This window comes from Nicotiana tabacum, chromosome 3 (genome assembly GCF_000715075.1).
Source record: "Nicotiana tabacum cultivar K326 chromosome 3, ASM71507v2, whole genome shotgun sequence".
Taxonomy (NCBI): Eukaryota; Viridiplantae; Streptophyta; class Magnoliopsida; order Solanales; family Solanaceae; genus Nicotiana; species Nicotiana tabacum.
The window spans coordinates 150,460,040-150,484,753 of NC_134082.1; the positions used below are offsets into that span (position 1 = coordinate 150,460,040).

The 24,714-nt window shown below is 35.7% G+C and overlaps 1 protein-coding gene and 1 long non-coding RNA gene across 2 annotated transcripts; both read right to left on the bottom strand.

Annotated features, from left to right (window-relative positions):
- Positions 1-474: 474 nt before the first annotated feature.
- On the bottom strand, positions 475-8,330 carry LOC107775060 (uncharacterized). Its single transcript, XM_016594733.2, has 10 exons — positions 8,158-8,330; positions 5,575-5,955; positions 4,868-5,112; positions 4,643-4,727; positions 4,349-4,534; positions 4,107-4,274; positions 3,808-4,023; positions 2,267-2,438; positions 1,130-1,301; positions 475-1,007 (listed from the first exon to the last, which is right to left on the bottom strand). The coding sequence occupies exons 2-10, from the start codon at positions 5,923-5,925 to the stop codon at positions 911-913; spliced, it is 1,692 nt and encodes a 563-aa protein (XP_016450219.1). The 5' UTR covers positions 5,926-5,955; positions 8,158-8,330; the 3' UTR covers positions 475-910.
- A 12,614-nt stretch (positions 8,331-20,944) lies between these two features.
- Positions 20,945-21,711, bottom strand: LOC142175144 (uncharacterized). The gene is made up of 2 exons (XR_012704339.1): positions 21,246-21,711; positions 20,945-21,136 (listed from the first exon to the last, which is right to left on the bottom strand). It is a non-coding gene; the product is annotated as an uncharacterized LOC142175144 (long non-coding RNA).
- Positions 21,712-24,714: the final 3,003 nt, after the last annotated feature.

Here is a 24,714-nt window from a genome sequence, read left to right on the forward strand (position 1 = left end):
TTGATTCTTAATCAAAAAGATGAAAGAGGAACATGTGGGCCTTTCAACTTTCAACGTTGAAAAGATGTGCAGCAGATAATTCAAATGGGGGCTGAACCAAGACAGATAGAAATCACCTGACCACCTTGAGTTTGAGTTTTGACTAACCACCACAACAATTTTCCTATTTTTTTCCTCCACTTTCATACGGAGGGAATATTCTTTCCTTGCTAAAAAGAATACATTAGCATCATGTTTTGTTACCATCATACGTATAAGTTTTCTTCTGTATTAGTGTGGGAAACTCCTGATGCCGGACTCGCATTGTAAAGAACATCGGAGTGAGGCCCAAGTCCAACTTACTATTCCTAAAGCAAGTACGCTTACCAGTTACCACACACGGTCTAATATTTTGCTGGAAAGTAAGATGAGCAAATGTCGAAGGAATAAGAGAAAATCCAATTAAAGGGTAAACTAAGGTTGCACTTGGGAGAGTTAGTAAATCCTTTTCACAGGAGATTTTACTTCATTTGGTAATAATTTAATCCAGTTGAATACATGATAACATAAGTTTAATTGTCCAATTGATTCCCACTCATTTCTTAGCTACTATAGTCTGGAAGATGAAGATAAAGGCAACATCTTCTGAATTCAAGAACCTACCACATAACAAACCCATCCGAAGAGAAATAAGTGGACACTTCCACAGCTGGACTTCACAGAACTGCATGAAATAGTAATGATAAGAAGCCTTGACAATATAAAACCAGCAGAGATTTATCGATAGCAACAAACAAGTAAACCGCATTCACTATCCCTCAACAAGTGCCGTACTTCTCTTCATCAGTGATCTAATAGTCGAATTTGGTATTTCAAAAAGAAGAGAAGAAAAGGAAATGGTTTGTCTTTCCAATGTTACTTGTCAGTTTCATCACAGCTGATGCTGCTCATATATTTGCATATAAGCCTCAGAAAGTGCAACCATTTGGGGAAGAGTTTCAGAAACATGTAGGTCTTGCATCTCATACCTGCATCAATTAAAAGCATTAGGTTATCAAGTAATAAAATCAACCATTCCCTCTTTTCTTTTCCAAAGGTTATCATGTAATACTTGCATCTCTTTTCTTTTGATATGAGCTGTGTAACTAACCAAAGTTCTTCTGATTTTCGTTGGACAAACACCCTGTAGGATCCTTCACCTGGCTTACCATCATGAACAATATTAGCAATCAAATCATACTTTGAGCGAAGCTTCTCATTCTCCTTTGGTGCTGGCAGAGGAATATAATCCTTGAGCTCTAGATTCTTCACCGGGAAGTTAACTGAAAAAAGATGCATCAAGCGTCGTAAGTTACGAGATAGAAGCCTAACAGTGCAGTTCCAAAGTCTAACTATAAATACTTGAGGTTTAGAACTTTCTTGCATTATCTAGTTTTTTGTTTCTTTCATCCTCCCCACCGCCCTCTCCCTGCTCTCTAGCTGCCTTCTCCTGTGTGGAGGACACAGCGCAAGTGGACTCTCTAACAAGCAAAATAAAAAGATATTTTGATCAGGAAAAAGAAATTACACACCACTGATCCAGCAGAAAGTGAACCTAGAACACTAAACCCCACATCCCTCGTCTCCCCATCCCCCTCCTTAAACGCCCGTAAGTGGAGAATTTGGAATCAGAAAGAACAATTCTAACAAGCAATATAAACCAAAGCTTCAAACTAACAAAAGCTAGAACTTCAAACTCCTTGCTCCGCCCTGCCACCCACCCCTCAGAAGAAGTATTTACTATTTACTGATATTCAAATTGTAAAAGAGGCTAAGCGACATCCTAATCTACAGTAAGGTCTAGTATATGCTAGATGGGTAGCAGAACCAGGGCTTGAATAGAACAGCTTGGTACCATGTCCAACCAAAAAAATCAATTTGAGGGATGAGAATTTGACAGTATGAGTGAAAAACCACAGATATTTCACAAAAATGGACTAGTATTCCTATGACATCTTTGGAGAAACGGACTTTTAATCTGATAGGCAACTCAGGCAGTCTTCTTCTTCCTTTAATTCTGGGATTATTGTTTCCCTATTACCAAATTTCCTTCTTTTGGGTGGGGGAAGCTATGTGGGTGAAGGGGTACTGGCGAGCTAGCAGGAGTACTGACGAGGCTTTTAAGTCCATTGGAGGAGGGGATATTAATGACAAAGCTGTAGTTTTGACAAGGCTTCTACATTCACTATGAGTTAGATGTTTTGGTAATTTCATTCAATTCGAGGATAATATCAATATGAGTACTCACCAAGTGTCGGATTTTTCTCCATAAAGAAATTGTTCTTTGTAAACCTTCGCATGTGGAGAATTAGATACTGCGGCAATTTTGTTACACGGTATCTCATCCTCGCTATACGAGGCCTTACAACTTCAGTCACAGTTTCACCGTCAAACTTCTTAAGTATGTTGAATAATGGTACCTGCAATTTACAAAAATCAATTTAAGTACAAACTTGAGATGCATCATACGGTAAAAGGATGTAGATAATGAGGTCAACATTCAAGAGATTAAAGTTTCCAAAATTCGTGAACCATATTAGACAAAGTTCAAAAGCAGGTGTTTCATTAAGTTTGAAGAACTTGTTAGACACATTGAATAGAATCGATGGATGAATAGCCTCTAATCTACTTTGCGAAGCTAAAAAGATGAAAAAACAACCACCAAAAGAGAGCAGAAATAGATCATGAATATGTGCAAATAGGCATCTACACCGTAATTATCAAACTGTATCACCAACAAGCATATTCCCCTCTAGTTAATAAAATTCAAGAGATCCCACCTCCAACTCAAAGAATGACAAAATACCTCCCTTGTTGACAAAGACCAAGTGAAGGGCATTAAACGAAAATTGTATGATGCCCTGAATATTTTTTATCAACTGCTATTCCCTTAGTGGGAGTTGAGAGGGAGAAATCATTTCCTTATTCTTCTTCTATTTACTCCTTTTTTTTTCCATACACTTCATTTTCTGTTTTCCCAGTCCTTACCTCCTCCTCTCATTTCATTTCTTTGCTCTCATACTCTACCTCTCTTTCTTAGTGTGCTCTCATACTCTACCTCTCTTTCTTAGTGTGTCCTCCCTCCCCAAAACACAAGACCAACATCCAGAACTATCAAGATATTTAACTCACGAAAAATTAGTCAGTAGACCAAAGATCACAATAGGGCCAGGATAACACAGCTATACTTTCAAGAACCCTACATTTGTGTAATGGCCAATGATTTATTGCATGAAGATAACTGCATCGTGAGAATAACGTCAGTAAAATAGTTGTTCTTGCAGATATCATTCTAAATTGTAGTAGTAACTAATATCAAGTGAATGAACTATCTAAACTAGAAGAGAGGAGCTTCTCCTTATTTAAACTACAGAGAAATTCTTGAGCTTTAACCAAGTAGAAAGGAAACTCTCCGTAGTTAACCCAAAATTTTGGCACATCTACATAAAATTTCATTTCACCTCAGATCACTCAAAAATCCATTTAAACTCTACAACACTCGATAAACGAACTTGGAGAACTTTTTTTCAAGTGCAAAATATTTCTCAAAGAACAACTCGCACTTTCACATTTTCTAGCTGACATCTAGACACTTGCATTTCTGCATGCGCATAACGTATTAGAACAATAATACATTCAGAATGGCCAGGTAAAGGGGATGAAAAAAGTCACATATGATGACCACCATTCTCCACGAATCCTCGAGGAGGGAAAAAAAAAGAACAAGAAAAGAAGGCAAAACATTTCCAATGAATTAACAATAACAATTTTAAACTTGAAAAAACAAACCTGGGGAATAATATTCTTTTCCATGACATCTTTAAAAAGAGGAGGGGGTGGCAGATCGAGTCCAAGCATTAAGAAAGGCATTCTGCTACTTTCCATGGCAATATTGTGAGATCCATGTTGACCATCTTCCCCATTGCCATTATTCGGGGCATCCCCATTCTCCCTCTTCTCCGTAATAGGTCTACTATGCATCTCTTTCACAACCTCCAATTCCCCCTATACAAAAAGTATCGCATATTACCATAACAACCCACAAGTATATTTGAAAATGTTGAAGACAGTTATCTGTTGCAGCAAACCTGAAAGCACCGGTGGATTATGCTACTGCCTTTTTTGGAAGTTCTAAGCTCGGCGTGAAGGGTATTCAGAAGCCATGACATAAATTCAACAGGGTCAGACTGTGCACCTATCCGAAAACGTTTTTTACTAGCTTTCATAACTGCTTGCAAGAACTCATGCGGACTCACCTGCACAAACATTAGTTGAAATAAGAAAACCATGACGAACAGACAAAGTGGAATTCACCAATGCTGGTATGCACCTGTCCCTTAAAGTTCCGTGCATGCCAAATCTTTCGGGTGAGCTCTCCAAATCGATGAACAAGAGGAGATCTACTGTGTTGATAATTTTCAGGGATAAGAAAGAAGTTTCTCAAGGGAGTTACTCGCATCAAAGACTGAATCGTGACATTGACAAAATCAGTCTCCTTGATGTTATTCAGCCCAATCTAACGTATGCCCCAGAACCAAAAGATTAGCATCTAGACTAAAAGAGACATAGTAACTTGAACACTTATATACTAAACAAATAAATGCAGCATAAAGAAGTTTATTACCGTTCCAGGAAGATAATCAGACCCATCAAGTGCTCTGGACCATTGTCGGCTCTTATCAAGTTGTTCAACCTGCTCCCCATTAAATCTGTCAAATAAATACCAAACAAACAACATGGTGAATCACAGTAATCTTTTCAAAGAAAGGATTACCAGCTTATAGATGCAGGGGAAATATAACTACACAATGCAAGAAATGGCGGCAGTCCAGAGTAAGTTGCGCCAAACCTTGGATTCAGCACGTGTATAATGTCATCAAGCGATGGATCTATGACTTCATATCCATCAGGAAGACAATAAACTTTCTCTGTTCGTAAATTGATATACACATGGTGCCCTGCTTCAAGACTGTGTGTATATGCATGGGATTTAGGGCCCCTTCCTTGGAAATACTTCCCACAAACTAAACATGCATACACATTTAAATTTGTGAGAGAGACCGAGCAAAATTTCTCAAAGTCAAAATCCAATACCTGCAAAATTAGACAAATATATAAAAGGGGATATACAGAGAAGGAAAAAAAGAAGAGAGAGATAGAGTGAGCCATCAGTCTTGACACATGAGCTAAACCAAATGTGTTTTACTGATGCAGTCAATATAAATGCATCAAATCCAACAAAAAGAAAAAGTTTGGCCCTCAATTACTACAAGACACCCTTTTTAAAAAGGAATTAGTATCAGACACTTTAAGAGTCCCAAAAGCATCAAGCTATTGTCCCTAAAGAAACAGAACGAAGAGATTTTAAAACCAAAGTAACGAATGGAGAAGCATATCAGAACTTCAGCACCAAAAGGATGAAAAGTGTCGCAATTTCGCTGTGCAATGTAAAATTTCATAATTTCACCACTAGATATAAAATTTCAGTCTAGAAATTTGTGCAGTCTAAATTAGGATAGATAAACCTGTTCCAGAAAAACTGAATCAGGAGGCTACCTGTCTATTTACAGTATCAAGATAAGGGCAGTCCCTCCGAATTTCAATTGCACGATTTCGCTTCCCTTGGCTTCTACCATGATACTCATCATCCTCATCTTCTTCCTCGTCGGATGAGTAGCCATTTAGCTCCTTGTTTCCACCATTATTTATGACTTGCTCGGCAATGTGTCCTCTCCTTCCATCATCCTCATCGTCTTCATCATCATCATCATAAGATGCAAGTGGAAGAAGTGGATTCTCGAAAGCAGTTGGTGCAAGAGAGGGAGAAGAATGCTCTATTACCTTCTGCCGTTTTGGGCTTGCCTCTTCAGCCACCATGCTATCTTCTACTTCTCGCTTCTTTGTCATTCTCTTGTCACCTCAAACTACTAAACTTCACTGGAGACGATAAAATTTCAGATCAGTTACCACACATCAGTTATGATTCAAAGTAATCTCGAAACTGTTTTGAACCAGAATATAAAAATTTAATTTGCATATACTATAATTAGTTGAAGGATTATTTACCAAAGGAAAATGAAATATAAGCCATTGTCTCTTAAATGTTCATTTATTCATCTTCAAAAATTAAGAGCAGCCATTCTGCAAATTTGCTAACCTAGAGTAAACCACAAATGAAGCATACGACAAAGCTGACACCCATTTGAGTGTTTTTATCTTATTTTTCTTCAATTAGTCAACGTAAAACAGAAGGTAAAAGGAATGACTAAAGAAGGAAAACGAAGATCAGCGTGCCAAGATCTTTTCACCAAAAGGAATCTAGTTCTTCACACTTGTGATGTTCCTCTCAAACAAAATTGACTCCAGATTCTTAAAGGATGAAGAAATACGCTCATCTATTTTCTTTCACCACCAAATACAGAAACTCTATCAAGGAACTCTTTTACTCTCATCTCCTTTTCCCAGTATCCTCCACAAGAACAACAGTCACGGCCTGCATGTTGCATCTACATCAAGCCACAACCATTTAGACCAGATAATCTTACAATTCTCACAATCCAGTATACACCAAAATAAGCACTAAACAGGTCACGTCCCATCCCCTAGCCCTCTAAACTCTGACTAAGTGATTGCTGATACTACATACCATACTTGCAACTAATATATAATCCATATTTCCTTCTCGGTGACATTACAAGAATAAAAAAGATTAAGTTAGAACACTCTGATAGTACAGAGTACAATATCAGTTTCCCTTATTGGTACCACGCAGAAACCAAGCCTAGCGCATATACTTGCATCTCTCAGTTTGCAATTGTAGTATAGGTTAGCGGACCACAAAACTTTTAGGGGTATAGGATACTCAATGAATAAGGTGAATACAGTGGAAATATATAACATCATGAAAAGAGAACATATGTAATAAGTAGAGGCTGATTTTGGAAGATCAAAATTCCAAGGAACAAATCTTTGACATGCTAAGCACGGAGCAGACAAGGTTGGTATATCTAACAAGCATTTTATTACAGCCATGCTTTTTGAAAAACGTAGAAAAGAAATAAGAATGATCTTTTCTGTTTAATATAAAATGAAATGCATTTTTGTTTCTTAGTATGAAACAAGGAATTCAAACAATAACTCAGTCTAACTTTGCCTTTTTCCTTTTCTGTCACCTGTAGAAAATTGAGACAGATCAAAGACATTTAAGAACACCCTGACTGATTAATCAAAGTTTCGGAGCAACATTTAGTGGCTGAATTTGGATTAAGGTGATAGTTCATTTAGACCTTCTTGAGTTCTATAGACTATACCTATTGCACATCCATCTCCTTCGAAGAAATGCATCCTGTGCAATGTGTACATATCTACTAGTATCTACGAAAAGCACCAGCATCCACCAAAATAGAAAATTCCCACATAGATTTTAACATGTTCCAGCTATATTCTACTCTCTTATTGTTATCCTTTTGCCTTTTGCTCCTTGTTACATCTTCTTCGACAATTTACTTACTTAACTTAGTAAGTGCTATCACTCCAAAAGAAACTGAAGGTTAATACATAAAGCAGCATAACATTTATTAGGAACCCTACAACCAGGACACCAATTTACTGCCAAATTAAATTATAACAATACCACAATCAATTATCTACACCAAGTTATAACAGACAATAATATGGAAATCTAGTTAATTTAATCAGGCAAGTAGATTGAATTGGTAATACAGGTTTCAGTTCTAAGATTTAGTGGCAAGAGTAGATGCCCAAAAATCTTTGTAACAACAACAACAACAAACCTAGTGTAATCCCACAAGTGGGTCTGGGGAGGGTAGTGTGTATGCAAGCAATATTATAGACCAAAAACAATCTATGGAAAAATAACCCAAAAAAAAGACCTAAGATATCCAAGAAGAAAAAATCGAAAAGCTCTCTTACTTCTCTACCCTAAATGCTTGAATAAAGCAAAACACAATTTCATAATTAGACTGAAATCGAGTAGGAGAAGCTGTAAAATTATCGCACAGATTCAAACACAATTCACTACAGGCAAAAGTAACACATCAACGAGGCAGCCAAATAAAGCGAAACGAACAAATTGAAGAATGCATAAGAGAGCATAGTTGTGGAGGAAGAGGAGAAAACCTGGAAATCGAAGTTTGAGAACCCAACTTTTCAAATGGACAAGAAAGTGCGAGGAGGAGCATATACAATTTTGAGGTATAGACCTAACTTTTATTAAACTTAAAAATCAGCTTTTAGGAATTTTTAAAAACTGGAGAAATACTGTAGATTCAAAGTTTTGGGGGAAAACCTGTAATTTTTTATGCAAAAACTATCAAACAAATACATCAGACTTGGGGTGTGTTTGGTAGGAAGGAAAATGTTTATCACAAAAAATATTTCTATGAAAAATAAGTAGTTTTATCACTTATTTTTCTTTGTTCGATTAGTGAGTGAATTTTTTTTCGAAAAATATTTTCTAGTATTTGGTTAGAGAGTAGAAAATATTTTTTTATGCTACTCTCCTCGCCCAGGACCCTTTTTCCCTTGTTTCATATGTTCCTTCCCCCCTTCCCCCCTCCCCCAAAAAAATACCCAATATTTTCAAGACTCTATTTTCTTCAAAGAATTTAATTATTCTTTTAACAATTCACATAAACCCAAAGGAACTAATGTGTTGCTTTAATTTACTTTTTATGTAAAAATAACGTTGAAATTTGTGCTTCATAACTAAATAGAAAATACTTTTTTTGGTTGAAAAAGAAAGTACTTTTTCTCGACATAAAAATAAAGTACTTATTTTGTTGAAATGAAATAAAAATACCTTTTTCTACATCGTGAAAAGAAAATATTCATTTTGTAGAAATGAAAGTCGTGATAGTTATTAATGTTTTTATTTGTCTTTTTTAGTTTTGTGTTTTCAAGTATCAACTGGAGGCCTACACAATATAGTTTGAACATAAAAAAAAGGTGGGGCGGGGTGAGGGTGGGTAAGTGGGTTGGTGGATTGGTGGGGGTAAGGAATGAGGTGAGAATGTTGTAAAAAAGTTTTGAAAAATATTTTCCCTTCTCTTAATTGGGAAAACATTTTCCTTCAATTGGAGGAAAATATTTTTCCAAAATATTTAAGCCAAACAAATATGGAAAAATTAAAAAATATTTTCCTCCATACCAAACACACCCTTGGGGGGGGGGGGTTGTGACAAAAAGCTTTTTTTGTTTTCGAATAAAGGTAAATTATATTTAGTAGGTGATTAAAGAAATATATTTCAAGTATGTATTTACTATTGTTGACGTATTAAAGTTGAGGATAACTTTAATTGATTTTTTGACTGTTTTCACGGATATTAAGGAATTTACCTTTTAGCATTAATTAACAATGAAATTAACTTTATTAATTTTAATTTATTCATTGAAAATATAACAAACATTCCTAAACTCTTACTCCAAAGAAAACTTTAGATATATACTTAAACACAACATAGTACTCATTATATTAGATAAGTGATTGCACCTTTGTAACGACCCGACCGATCGTTTCATGAGTTACCGCTCCGTTTTCCCCATTTATGCTTTCTTATGTGTTGTTCAGCTACATTTCATTGTATCATGTTGGTTTGTTCGGGTTTGGAGTAGTTTTGGAGTATTATGAGACACTTAGTCTCTTCTTCTTTTTTTTGGCAAAGAAACATTTTATTTAATATTAAGTAACGAGATTACATAGCCTGGTTCTTCCATTGGGAGCAGACGAAGGCATACTAGTAGAAGTAGAAGTACAACCAAAAGAAGTCATTACAGGATTGTCCAGCATGACCAAATTATTTAGTATAGCAGTATTAGTAGTAGTAGTTCTAATAACTGTGAGTCCTTCTTTATCAGTACGCACAGCTTCTTTAAGATAGCCCGATGCTTCTAGATATATCTGGTTAATGTTGGCTTGGTGAACTCCATGTTGCGCCACAGCATGTGCTATGTTGTTGCCTTCCCTGAAATTGTGTAGGGTGGGTGGATTCCCCAACATTGACAAAAAGCTTTTTTTGTTTTCGAATAAAGGTACATTATATTTAGTAGGTGATTAAAGAAATATATTTCAAGTATGTATTTACTATTGTTGACGTATTAAAGTTGAGGATAACTTTAATTGATTTTTTGACTGTTTTCACGGATATTAAGGAATTTACCTTTTAGCATTAATTAACAATGAAATTAACTTTATTAACTTTAATTTATTCATTGAAAATATAACAAACATTCCTAAACTCTTACTCCAAAGAAAACTTTAGATATATACTTAAAAACAACATAGTACTCATTATATTAGATAAGTGATTTCACCTTTGTAACGACCCGGCCGATCGTTTCATGAATTACCGCTCCGTTTTCCCCATTTATGCTTTCTTATGTGTTGTTCAGCTACATTTCATTGTATCATGTTGGTTTGTTCGGGTTTGGAGTAGTTTTGGAGTATTATGAGACACTTAGTCTCTTCTTCTTTTTTTTGGCAAAGAAACATTTTATTTAATATTAAGTAACGAGATTACATAGCCTGGTTCTTCCATTGGGAGCAGACGAAGGCATACTAGTAGAAGTAGAAGTACAACCAAAAGAAGTCATTACAGGATTGCCCAGCATGGCCAAATTATTTAGTATAGCAGTATTAGTAGTAGTAGTTCTAATAACTGTGAGTCCTTCTTTATCAGTACGCACAGCTTCTTTAAGATAGTCCGGTACTTCTAGATATATCCGGTTAATGTTGGCTTGGTGAACTCCATGTTGCGCCAGAGCATGTGCTATGTTGTTGCCTTCCCTGAAATTGTGTAGGGTGGGTGGATTCCCCAACATCTTCAACCAGTACCTGCATTTACAAAGAAGGATGTGAGCACGTGATGTTTGCCCTATGTGAATTACTCCCATAAATTCAAGAAAAATAAATTTTTCCCATTATTTGCAAATTCGTAGATTTTTGTAGCTTTTTGCTAATTGCTTGCACTTGTCCGCACATGTTTAATTTTGATTAATTCATGAAAATACAAAAAATATATTGCAGTTGCATTTAGGACTTAATTTTACATTTTAGATTAATTAGTGAATTAATTTGTTTGTAAAATAGAAAAATCACAAAAAATAACTCATTTTGCATTTTAACTTTTTAATTTTGAATTTTATAGTTTTATTTTTAATTAGTTAGTTGTGTGAGTATTATTTTGAGTAATTAATTTAATTTGGTAGGATAATTTGGGTTAGGAAGTAAATTAGGTTTTACTTTATTTATTTATTTATTTTAAAAAAGAAAAAGGGATTAAAAAGAATTTTGAAAGGGGAAAGAAAAGAATTAGATTTTTGGGCCATTTTATTTTAATTCTCTCAAGCCTAAACAATTGCACCCTTCAACCCATCCAAACCAGCCCAAACCATGCCCCAACCTGGTCTAACTTTTCAGTCTCCTAAACAATTCAAACACGTAGTATCAGGCCAATACTACGTCTTTTTGAGTTTCTTAAAGACAAATCAATCTAAGCTTTTCATTCCTCTTCATCGAACGGCTAGCAAAGCCTCACCCTAATCACATAAGGCTGTCCGAAAACCTTAGAACATTAACATAGTATTGTCTTCTTTATCACACCCTCCTCTCACCACTGTCCGCCGCTCATCGGAAATCACCAGCGGCGGCGGTTGACCTCCAATCCATACCAGATTTACATCGTAGTACCCTCTTCCTCCCCTCATAACGAATCCGTCATTTATTGCCTTCGAATCATCGTGGAACTCGTCGAATCTTCGATCGAAGTTTGGACCTTCAAACCTTAACCCAACCCAAACCCATACCAGTTAAAGCCCAGACCGTCCCAAAGCTTATCTACACGCCTATTTCCTGAAAACCCCAACAGGACCTCCCCACTTCCAAATCTAAGAAAATTCAACCCTAATCTCTCTCTTCTTCTGATTCCGTTCAAGGCCTGGCTTCATTTTGAATTATAGTCTATGCGGGTTGATTATTCTTAACGAGAACAATCAATCGTCATTAATTTTAATTTATTCCGGGGATGTCAGAGTTTGACGAGTTCATCAAGTTCCGAGCCAATTGTTCACTCTCATTGATACGCCTCATGTCGTCAAGGCATTCCACCATGTTTGGTATTTTTCCCTCCTTTCTCCTACTAATTTTATACACCGTAGTTCCTTTCTGTTTTCATTTGGTTCAGTTTTATTTGTTTCTTTTGTTTTTCATTGTTTGTGACTGATTATCTTTAGTTAGTCAAGTTCGATTTTAGTTTGATTAGCTAAAGTTAGTTTAAGACTAAAATCAGAATTGTGTGAGTTTTCCCTCCAGTTTTGGATTTGTTCTTTTTCTATGGTTTTTCGTTTAATCATTTCTGAGTACTCAAATCTCTCATAGTAACTATGGTCACCACTGACCTAGTTAAGAGACTGGTTTATTTGGACTGTGGTAACTATGGTCACCACTGACCTAGTTAAGAGACTGGTTTATTTGGACTGTGGTCTAGGTTAACCCAAGTTAATAATTTAAGGGTAAATAACCAGGGGTTTTAAGGGTGATCTAGGAATTGTAAGTAGAGAATCTCTCTATAACTGAAATAGAAAGCTTCCCAGAAGCTGTCATTAGGACTTAACTGAATTTCTGATCTTTACACTAGGGGTATCTAAGCTAAAACCAAAATTTCAAAAGGTTTAAAGTGCAAAATTATTTTCAGCATTGTTGCACTAATACCTTGCCTATAAAGGCATCCTTACTTCACTAGTAAAAAAAATGAAAAGGAAAAATCCTGCAAAACTGAAATTGCTGGAATTGTTTTGAGAAAACTCTGAATTGACACTTAGATTCATCACACTCTGTGGAAAATAGCTCATATCCTGCTTAGTCTAGGTTTCCTGATCCTCCCTATTAGCTAAAGTTTTGAAGCATTTCAAATCCCTGCACCTGGCTGAAAAATGGTTTGATTCTGGGAATTTAAAGGCTTGGTTTGAAGCTGTTTGGTTTTCTGGGTTACTGCTTCATTGAATCTGGGTACTGATATGTTGTTGTTGTTTATTGAATCCTCACTCCTCCTTGTTTCCTCTTGTTCCTAGGTATTTCTCTCGAGCCATGAATGGAAATAGTGTCTTTTTTGGGCTATTGTGTGAAGATATGTAATTCCAATTGAAGAAAGGGACTTTTGTTACCTCTTTGTGGCTCTACCAGTTTCTTTTCTTTAAGTTTGTTGCATTGTGTTTTATGCTTTTTTCCTAGCCAAGTTTTCTTATGTGTAGCTAATCATGTAACCAATACTACACGTACATCTTAAGATTAAATATGAGTTCTGTCTCGAATATATTCAATTCAGAAATATATTAGATGCTAGGTGTGTGTATTAACTGAAGATATTATGTATGTATATTAACTGAAGACCCTGGTTCTTTAGCTTGATTGTGAGGTTGTTTGGTTTTGAGTGTGGCTATGAGTTATATGCTTGTTAGTTCGAACCATTTGTGTTTGGGTCTATTGAATCTGAGCTAGGTCTATTTTTCCATCCATCATGTGTTCAGATTCACTTATGCATAGCTTGAAACTTGGTCTATTGATTTCAGAAAGCTTATAACTTAGTGTTGCCTCTGTTCATGCATAGACTCTTTGAATTTTAAAAGGATTTTAAATGGAATTTAAGTTTGAAATCAGATTAGAGAACCTTTGAATTTGGTTTAACTATTTGCATTTGGCTTTTCTTTATAAAGTTTAGGGCCATGTTAGTTTTGTTAAGAATGATGGTTTGAAGCTGGAATTTTGCATGAATTTAGGCCTCTGAACCTTGTTGTTACATGATGCCTAATTTGCATAAGGCTTGCGACTATATTTCAACATAGAATTGGTTCAGGTTCAAAGATTTTATGAAAAACTGCAGTGTCCCCATCATTTGTTAAGGTTAAAGTGTCAATTTGGGCTGTCAACATCAGTCCCTTTGCGCCAAGCTCCCTCTCCCCTTTCCTGCACTTTGGTTCTCGATATGGACGCCATTATGAGCCCAATGGCGCTCATGTTTGTCAAGTTATGGGCCATTGGCAATTGGGCTTCAGGCCAGGCCAAGCTTTGGAATAAAAATGGAACAGATTCCGTGTGTTCGTTTTTTTTGATTAAGCGGATTAAGCTTAGACTTTAGATTAAAGTAGTTATAATCTCTTTAAAGTGTTTTTCCTTAATTAATTAATTAGGCTCTTTGTTAATAGTTGAGGTGAGCCATAGTAGATAGCGCGGCTAGTTTATGGCCCTCAATATTTCGAATAAATTTAGGCAAATAGATTTGGGGCATGCCATATTAGGCAAGATATAGTTTATGGCCTTCAAAAGCTTAGTTTTGAATTCCCTTTAAAAATTGGAATTGAGGTGCGTCGTGCCAAATAAAATCTCAAAATGCATGGCCCTCATTTAATTGATCTTAAATCCTTAGAATTCGAGGCGTGCCATTTAGTTAAATTTTTATGGCCCTCGCAAATTTAAAAATGTGTAGTTGTTTTAGGCGCGTAATTTAAGTTACTTTTCTAAATTCGGGTGTGCATTTATGTGACCCAAATCCAAATCTCAACAACGTTAAATAAAATATGTCGTAGACTGCGGGTGCATTTATGTGACGTGGTTCAAGACGCGCTTTATGTGACGTTGAATCTTCCTAAAAAATATTTAAATAAAAGCGGTTATAAAGTGAAAATTGAACCATAGGCTAAAACATGTATTAAAATCAGATAATAGGCCAATTATAACAGTTGAGCGACCGTGCTAGAACCACGGAACTCGAGAATGCCTAACACCTTCTCCCGAGTTAACAGAATTTCTTACCCGAATTTCTGTGTTCGCGGACTGTAAAACAGAGTCAATATTTCCTCGATTCGGGATTTGAACTGGTGACTTGGGACACCATAAATTATCCCAAGTGGCGACTCTAATTTTTAAATAAAATAATCCCGTTTTGATTGTCACTTAAATTGAAAAAAACTCCCTTGTACCCCTTTTGCGGGTGTAGGAAAAAGGAGGTGTGACAAAGGGTATTATAAAATGGTGATGAGTTTGATTCAATTAGTGAAGGTATAACAGCAGAGTCAGTTTCTATTTGTAAATTTCTAAACTTGTGACTTGCTGCAAGCTCAAGTCTTTGGCATAATGCTTCAAGCTCAATGTAAAGAGGACAGGGGCCAGTAGTAGTTTTGCTGAAGCCTATAATCCAGTCCCCATTTGAGTCTCTGATTACCCCACTTATTCACCTAGTTCAAATCTACCTTTAAAGGCCCCATCAATGTTGAGCTTTAGTTGATGTAAAGCGGGGGGTTCCCATTTGGTAGCAACTGGTAGTAGTCTATCTAGTTTTTTGCATGATATTACTGCAATGCAGATATTCCTTGGCTCTTGTTATAACCTTATTACTATCCATTAAATTACGAAGGTTGTGAAAGGTGTTTTTATTTCGATTAAGCCATAGAAGCCAAAGAGTAAAGGAGAATAGACAGTCCCACGTTAAGGAAGGGTAAATTGTAAGGGGTTTCTGTTTATATAAACTATCAAGCCAATGAGTAGATAGAGTGTTAATTGAGTAAATGTTCACCCCTAGGGCTTCCCATAACTATTTTGCTATGGGTCACATCAGGAAAATGTGAAGAGAAGTCTCCTCTACAGTAGGGCATACTGGGCAGTATAAGGAAGTGGCTATTCCAATGTGATTCAGGAAAGCTTTTGTTGGAAGTCTATCATGATAGCATTGCCAAAGGAAATATTTGAGCTTATTCCAAGTTTTTAGTTTCCAGAGCCATTGAATTTTTTTGTCATGGGTGTGTACTGCATTAGCAGTAACAAATGGGTACACTGACCTTGTGGTGAAAATACCATCCATTGTGGGTGCCCAGATTGGTGTATCTGTGTGATTCATATTACTATTAGGGTGGATAGAATGAATTTGAGCTAGGATTTGGGGAGGAAACTCGAAGGAAATTTGTGATAGGTCCCATGTCCCATTATGGAGGATGTGGGAAACCTTGGTGGTTGACTCTTGATGAGCCAACGGACCATGAAGCATGCTCCTTAGATTTTTATTGCATGGTAACCAATTTGCATGCCAAAAATCAACGTAGGAACCATCCCCGATATACCATGCAGTGGAATTTTTACAAACGTTCCATCCTATAAGGATGTTTTTCCATATGAAAGAATGAGACGCATTTGCATATCGACCATTGTATTTGGATTGAAGTAAGGTTGCCCAGATAGTGTTGGGGTGATTAAGAAAATGCCAGGTAAGGCTTGTAAGAGCTACTTTGTTTTTGTCTAAGGATTTATGTATCCCCAGACCCCGTCCTTTTTAGGCAATGAAACAGTATCCCATTTTATATAATGAATTTTTTTTGAAGTAAGATTACTACCCCAAAGAAAATCTCATTGGATTTTATCAATTTGCCGATGTTTTTTTTGCTAGCATAGCATACTGCATGATGTGATTTGGGAGAGAGTTGAGTGTGTTTTGAATGAGGGTGGCTCTCCCAGCTAAGGAAAGGAATTGGGTTTTCCAACTATTGAGTCTTTTATTAAAGTTATCTAGGATAAAGTTATAGTCCCTTGGTTTAGGATTGGTACTTAGTATTGGAAAGCCAAGGTATTTTCCAAAGGTGTTACTAACCTTAAGGTTCAGGATGGTGGATATTGAATTTTGTTGGGAAATAGGGCAGTTGTTAGAGAAGAGAATCTTTGATTTTGAAAGGTTTATTTGTTGCCCTGATAACTTACTAAAATAGACAAGACATCGTTTAATAGTGGAGGCAGACTTCTCATTGGCTGCAGCCATTAGGATTAAATCATCCGCAAAGAATAAATGGGAAAGGGTAGGTCCCTGAGGATTTATTTTAATAGATCCCATAAGGTTAGATCAACTTGGTGATTGATAAGAGTGGATAACAGTTCAATACAAAGGATAAATATATAGGGTGACATAGGGTCACCCTATCTAATGCCTTTAGATGTCTTGAAGGACTCCGTTTGAGATCCATTAACTAGAACAGCCACACTAGAGGTAGTAATACAAGACATGATGAGTTTGGTAATTTTTGGAGGGAAATGAAAATAGTGGAGGGCTCTATGAATAAAGGACCTTTCCAGGCGGTCAAAGGCTTTCTCCAAATCAATTTTCAGAAGCATTTTGCCCTTCTTACCTTTTATTTTAGTGTAGTGATGGATAATTTCCTAAATGATAATAGCATTATCAGCCGCACGTCTTCCTTTGAGAAAGCTTGATTGAAAGGGGCCTATGAGGTTATCTAAAAAGGGTTTTAGACGATTGACAATAATTTTAGTAATGATTTTGTAAGAAGTATTACAAAGACCAATAGGCCTGAAATTTCTCAGTTCATTGGCATTAGGGAATTTTGGTGTTAAACAAAGAAAGGTAGTGTTAATATGTTCGGGGATACTATGGTTATCAAAAATAGAGTGGCAGTGGTCATAGATAGTTTTTTTTGACAATGTGCCAATATTTATGGTAAAAAAAGGATGTAATCCATCCGGTCCTGAAGCTTTAAAAGGTTTGAACGCGAAAATAGCTCTAGTAATCTCATGATTATGTAATGGCTTGTCTAGTGCTAATAAATCAACATTACTAGATGAAACCAGTGAATTTTGAGTGGTTATCCAACTTGAGGATTCATGGCCTGTTTGGTAGATTGTTTGAAAATAATTTAAAGTGTGTCGGAGGATTTGGTCAGGATCATTTATCCAATTATTAAGAGCATCCTTGAAAAAAGAGATACGATTTTTCCTTCTCCTATTAAGGACACTTATATGGAAAAATTTGGTACTAGCATCCCCTTCACTAAGCCAATTTATACGGGAGCGAAGCTTCCAATGATCCTCTTCTACTTTTAAAAGAGTGCTATACTCATTAGTGAGAGTTTGTTCAAGATTCTTTAGGAACATACTTGTAGGATAATTCGTGGATTTTTGGATCCCACTAAGTCGTGCAAGAATAGTTTTTTTTCTAATAACATCACCAAAATTATGGGCTGCCCAATCCTTAACTTTGTTAGTGAAAAGGTTGGTTGCATTGGTTAGACTCTGACCATTCCAATTCTCTCTAACTATTTTAGTAAATTCAGGGTGATGACACCAATAAGTTTCAAGTCTAAAAATACGATTAGTGTGTAGCCTAGTATATTGTGACAGGGAAATGAGGAGGGGGTATGGTCAGATAAGTCTTTGGCAAATGTATAACAAAAGCATTCGGGTAATATTCAAGCCATTGTTCATTAATAAAATATCTATCCAGTCGTTCCAAAATTAAATCCGGACAATTATATCTATGATTGGATCAGGTATACTTAGCCCCCTTAAAACCAAGATCCATAAACTGACAGTGATTAATAAACGATTGAAATCTAGAGGCTTTATTACGATTTATAGGTCTCCCTCCCCATTTATCTTGCTGACTCATAATCTCATTAAAGTCCCCACCTAGGAACCACATGCCCTTATAATTATTAGCAATAGTTTCCAGATTTAACCAAAGTTGTGACCTAATATGAACATGGGTGCTAGCATAAACTGTACTAAACAACCAAGGATGATGATTAGGAAGTACCTGGATCATTGCATAGACTTCCTGGCCATCAAGACGAATACGGCTAAGCTAAACATGGGAATCATGCTAAAGAATAGCAATACCACCTGATTGGCCTTGAGCAGGGATCTATACCATGTTAGAAAAATGGAAATCATCTCGAATGCCAATGTGGTTGGTCATACAAGTTTCTAGAAGAACAACTAGGGAAGGGTTGTGTGTATTTAGTAGGTCCCTAAAGTGGTGCTTAAACTCATCATTATTTCCACCTCTGATATTCCAAATTACAAAGTTTGGGAGTCTATTCATTGAGGGGTCAAAGTGGTGATGTTGTAGAACACTGCCCTTCACTGATGGGCTTAATATTACTGCGAAATTTCCTACTGCTTCGTTTAGTGGAGGTTTGATGTCGAGTGAACATTTGTATAGTTCCTGCGGGCACTTGCACACAAACTTCTTGTCCCTCCAGTGCCTAAAATAGCATGATCTTGACTGCGTGAAGGTTTGAAATTTCTGTGAACGATGTGATGTTCAGCGGTGGGATGATCTACTCTTGTTCTACTACTCCTTCCTCTTCTTATATGGGTACATTGTGACGGGGAGGCTGGGGTTGATGAATATCCACCGGTGGTGGGAAATGTTGAGGCAGAGGTTGTCGTGCATGGATCAAAGAAGGGTTGTTTTGATCTTGTAGAGAAAGAAAGGAAGCTAGTAAAGAAGTTGCATATTCTGCAATGGGTTGTAGTGGTGTGGAAGATTCAAATGAGCTTGCATGTTGTGGAGTAAGGCAGGTGCCAATGCTGGGGAAATTGGGTCGAGGACATTCATCACCCAAAGGTGATTGATGTAGTTGGACATGGCTAGCCTCATGCCCTCCGAAATTAGCTGGGCTAGTATCTGAGGGTTTTGTAGAACAAAGAGAACCTCCTGGTTCTGAATGTTCACTGTGAAGAAGATAGCTTGTCCCCGAAGACCTTGTTCCAACCATGTCGTTGGTTGGTGATCCTGGGGTAGTGTATTGGTGACATAGATTGGGAGATTTGGATTTGGTACTTGGTTGTCCATTCTTGATAGTATGGATGAACGATAGTGAGGGGGTAGCTAATTTAGTGTTATTGTCCTTCGTATGAATGGAGGTGGTGGATCGGGTTGTACGCCGCAGCGGATTATTGATATATGCCTTCGTTGGCTTGTGATAGAGCTTGGGCTGTAGGAGCCCCTCCGGAGTCTGTAACACACCCCCAGTGAGCGCAGTTGATTATATTGAGGGATGTGTCTTCCCTGGACATGGATCTTATCTGAAGTATTTATACCTGGAGATGGATCTTCTCCATAGGGTTGGAATGACCTTCTTCGGTACTGGATGACTGCGATCAGTATATATATATTCCTGGATGGATCTTCCCTGGACCAAATGGCCATATACAGTACCGAGTGGTTGAGCACTTGTGAGTGGAGGTACACGGAACATTGATCATGCTATCTGTGCATTGGTACATAGATATTTCCTGAGCTTTATACTCCATGCTGTTCAGACTGTATTTATTTATTGCTGATTTTTTGCCTGAACTGCAAGCATGTCTACCTTTCTATACAATTTAATGATATTACCTGTTGAGGTTTGGTTCGTCACTACTTGTCAGTCCAAAGTTTGGACTTGTTACTTACTGAGTTGGTGTGCTCACGTTACCCCCTGCACCTTGTGTGCAGATCCAGGTATTTCGGGTCACGGTAACGGCTACTGATCATATCATTGTGGAATTTTGCTTAGAGATAGCAAGGTAGCTGCTTGGCGACCGCAGTTCCGCCTTCTCCTTCCTTATCTTCCTTCAGTATATTTGTTGGATATTCTCAGACTGTGTTGGTCTTCATATATATTTCAAACAGTTGTAGTATTTTGCTCATGACTTTGTGACACCCCAGGTTGGGCTTGTATTTTTTCGCTTTGTTAAATTTGATCTTTATATCTTTATTGGATTTCTGTTGAAAAAAGGTTTTAATTAAGTTTTAAAGGAAAATATGGTTGTTTTGGAATTGAGTTGGCTGGCCTAATTTTACGATAGGCGTCATCACGACCGGGTCGGTTTTGGGGTCGTGACAGCCTTCTTATGCCAATGTTTGCATAACCACAGTATTTTTTACCAAGAAACACGATTTTGCATTGAACTTGGAGAGTTAAAAGGAAGAAATGTGATCTATACATAATTTGAAAGAATTTAACTTATATATACCGATAATTTAAAGAATTTTTACACAATCATATCATCTTTATTAACTGTAAAGAATTATAAATAAAGTTAACCTGATAGTGTAAAAGTTTCTTCGACTATCGTTGTATAAAAGTTAAGTTCAATGCAAAATAGGCAACAAGGCCACATTAGCTAAACTTATTACCGAAGATGTTCGATAGTTTTCTGCTTACATAATTGAAAGGGGTAAAAAAAAAGAGAAAAAAAAAAACGCAATAGAAGACGAAGAAAGGACCCCTTCTTGCGATGCAGATCCTTGGTTTTTTCATTAATTAAGGCCCTTCGATTTACCTGCAATTGAAAAGGGTGCATATAAACATAAATTTTAAATTACAGAATACTGATTATTATTTTCAGCTGTGTATTTCAAATATCAAATGGAAAAAAAATATTACAATACCTTGTGGCCCAATTCATATCATGTTGACTCAGTGCAAACCGAGATTGGGGAGTACATTGCGCCTTCTAGGAGATACTTTTTCTTCCACCGGTTTACCAGCATTTCCAGCAACTTCTTCCTGTACTGGAGGAGGATCATATGCGCCTTTCCACCTGCGATCAGGATGAAAATTCATGTGCCCGAACAACGCTTTAATCAAATTAAATTCTCTTCTAGATACCGTGACACATCGTATGTTCTCGGGCGGAGGAGGAGGATTAGCAGATAGGGGCGCAACCACCAGTGGAGGCGCATTCGGCCTCACGTTATGGGGTTGGTTGGCCGTACCCACGAATCGTCCCGCTACTGACGATCCTTCCCCTGCGGTCAACATGCTCCTCTTGTAGTATTTTGGGAGCAAGTTCTTTTTGAGGTTTAGGACGTGCATGTTGTTTTGTTCTCCAATTTGAGGATCCTCTATTGTAACGTTTTGGTCCGTTTCAACCTAGTTAAAAGAATGTACATTAGCTTGTTTATATATATATATATTATTAATGAGGACATAACTCACTTTTACTATTTTTAAAAAGTAATTAATCGTCATTAATGGTAAAAAGATGCTGAAATTACCAAAGCACTTTGATGTATGGGCACCAGAAAGGAACCAAAATCAGCAAAAGTTGAATCAAGTATGTATTGATTATTGTTGTTGGTGCTTTCTGGTGAAAATGCTTCTTCATTTGGTATTTTAGTTCCAAAAAGTTCCTGTATAATGTGCGTAGGGTCACAAAATAAAAAAGAATTAAGAACGTCATGCAATTTACTATGTCACCTGAAAAAGCCTATAAAGCATATCTAATCGAATCAACATAATTTTTTTTTTGTAATATGCTAATGTAGAAATATGAAAATAAAGATACCATATATAAATTTTATAGAATCTATGTTTGGATTGCCGTAATTAATTAGGAATATAAAGTAATCACTAAATTAAGTCATTTCAATTTAAACGATAGAGATGTTCCATAAAGAAAAGTATTATTAAAATTTATAGAAAATCTGTAGCATATCATGTGGAACGTTTTGGAGACTATTCCTTTTTTCCCTTCCCAAATATTTTATACAAATTTAGAATTATAAAATTAAGTGATTTAAAAAAGAATATTTTTCATATAATAGATATATCTAACAAAAGAATAAGTGAGAAAATATGTCGGAAGTGCTTCTATATGCAATAGAGAAATACTTAGCAACCTTAAGTAGAGCAAGTTCACATAGCAATAATTCCAATATGGACTTATAAAAAAAATATATATTAGAACAAAGGTATCAATCAAGATCATCTAATAAATAAAAATAAAATAAAATCAAAGTCAAGAAATATAAAATAAAAAAAGTTACTTTTAATCTTTGGAAATATTTTTTTTCAAAAGCTTTTCTAATTCAAAATGAGGAATGCCACCTGATATATGAAATTTTTGGATAATCTCTCCTCCGTTGTCTATAATATTCTTGCTCAACAACTTCTATCTGCAATCATTCCATAAAAATGAAAAATTAGAAACATGTTTTTTTAGAGTTAAATTAGAAACATATTGCTTACACGTTATGAATCATTACACATACAAATATACTAAAAACTAAAAGTTCAAAACAAAAAAAAGGTTAAATCACTGAAAATAAATTAAGGATGAGATATACTTGAACAAGAAAATGATTGAAGCAACTGTCTTGCCATTTTCCGGTATGCATAGTTAGCCTGCATTATTTAAATAAGAAATTGGTTATTCCATATAAAAGAAAGTACATATTTACGTTAACAACTCAAGGATCCAAACTTCTGGTGTCACAAAGGTCTATTTTCACAATTTTTTCATGTATGTGCAAATAAAAGGCGACTCTTATTTCTAATAGAGATATTTGTTGGGAAAAAAATTACAAATAAACCTCGCATTTATTTAATAACTTAAACTTTTGAATTCGGTGAAAACCCATATGATATAATGGTTTATTTATTTGCTAAACCAAAGATTTGAAACCTTCGTCTATTAAATACACAATTTTCTATAAATAATTTTTTTATCAAAAGACATGTTTGATTGTATTAAAAAAATCTGTATTTTAAAAAAATATAACTATTACCTGCACATAATGGAGGTTTCCTGAAATATAACGTTATAGATCTGATGGGCAGAATATCTAGGAACTTGTGAAGTCTTTTCATAGTGACTTCCAAAATTATCACAACTTCGAAACCTAACTCAGGCATGTAAAAACATATTAGAAAAATTTAGATAAGCTTTAGTGCAAAGTCCATTTTTTGAAATTAAAATATTTGAAGTTTAATACATATGTATATGATTACTAAAGTATTACCTCAAAATAATTCAGATTGTTTATTTGTCAATATATATAAACAATTTATTAATACATCAATAAATACAAAACTAAAATAAAATAACGCTTATATATTATATGTATAAAAAATTTAAATTTAGTTAAGATGGTTTGTTATAAAACTATTATTTTGCTATTAGTGAAGTACAATTTAAAAGCTAGCAGCGATGATAGTTAGAGTGGTGATAGTCAATGGTAAAGTTGTGAGAAGTTGATTGGTAGTGGTCATGGACAACTAGCTATGGTGATTGTGCAATAGTGGTCGGTGGTGACTAGCTATGGAAGTAGTTGCGAGGAATGCTAGTGGCGTAGATGTTTGTTGATGTTGGTGATGGTGGTTGCCGATAATAATTTAGTTTGGAATAGTAAATAGAGTTTTTATAAAAGGACACCTTTATATGAATATTTAACATCATCTCTCCTGTGATGTTTTAAAGAGTTTATACAAGATTTGAACTGATCAATTGAACGGTTATAAAAAAGAAAAATAAATACATTTAATGGGTTAATAGTTGAATGAATCAGATTGAAACCTCTTTTATATGAAATTAAACAGGGTCGAAGCCCTATAATCAAAGAAAATAAAAGGAAAGAGAGAAATTCTCTTACATTGCTAAATCAATGAATCAAGAGAGAAAAGTAGAACACCATAACTTCATAGACGATGATTTAGAAAAGCTTACAATTGAGTATATTATTGAGCGGATACATGCATCTTATATATAATGCTCAAAATTAATTCTATTTTCTCACTAGATTTTTCTAGATTTTATCATATGAATACAGATGGAATGATATTAATTTAACAGCTCTGCATCCAAATTTCGTACTTCTAAATTGGTAAGAAGATCTGGTTTAAAATAATATTTTAAATTACCTTCACAATTGGAAAGAATGTATGTGCGCATATATTTAGAACAATTTAAAAAATAAAAAATGTACTATATATTAAATGGTGCATTCGTTACTTTTAAATTCAAGATTTGACTCTAATCAATAATATTTGTCACGATCCAAAATTCACTATAGGCCGTGATGACGCCTAACACCGCCGTCAGGCAAGCCAACGTTGATTTATCAATTTATTTACTCA

Coding starts and splice junctions, on each gene's coding strand:
- LOC107775060 (XM_016594733.2), bottom strand. CDS start 5,925: ATGACAAAGAAGCGAGAAGTAGAAGATAGCATGGTGGCTGAAGAGGCA. Junction 4,728..4,867: donor ATACACGTGCTGAATCCAAG/GTTTGGCGCAAC, acceptor TTTATTTGACAG/ATTTAATGGGGAGCAGGTTG. Junction 1,008..1,129: donor CGAAAATCAGAAGAACTTTG/GTTAGTTACACA, acceptor TAATTGATGCAG/GTATGAGATGCAAGACCTAC.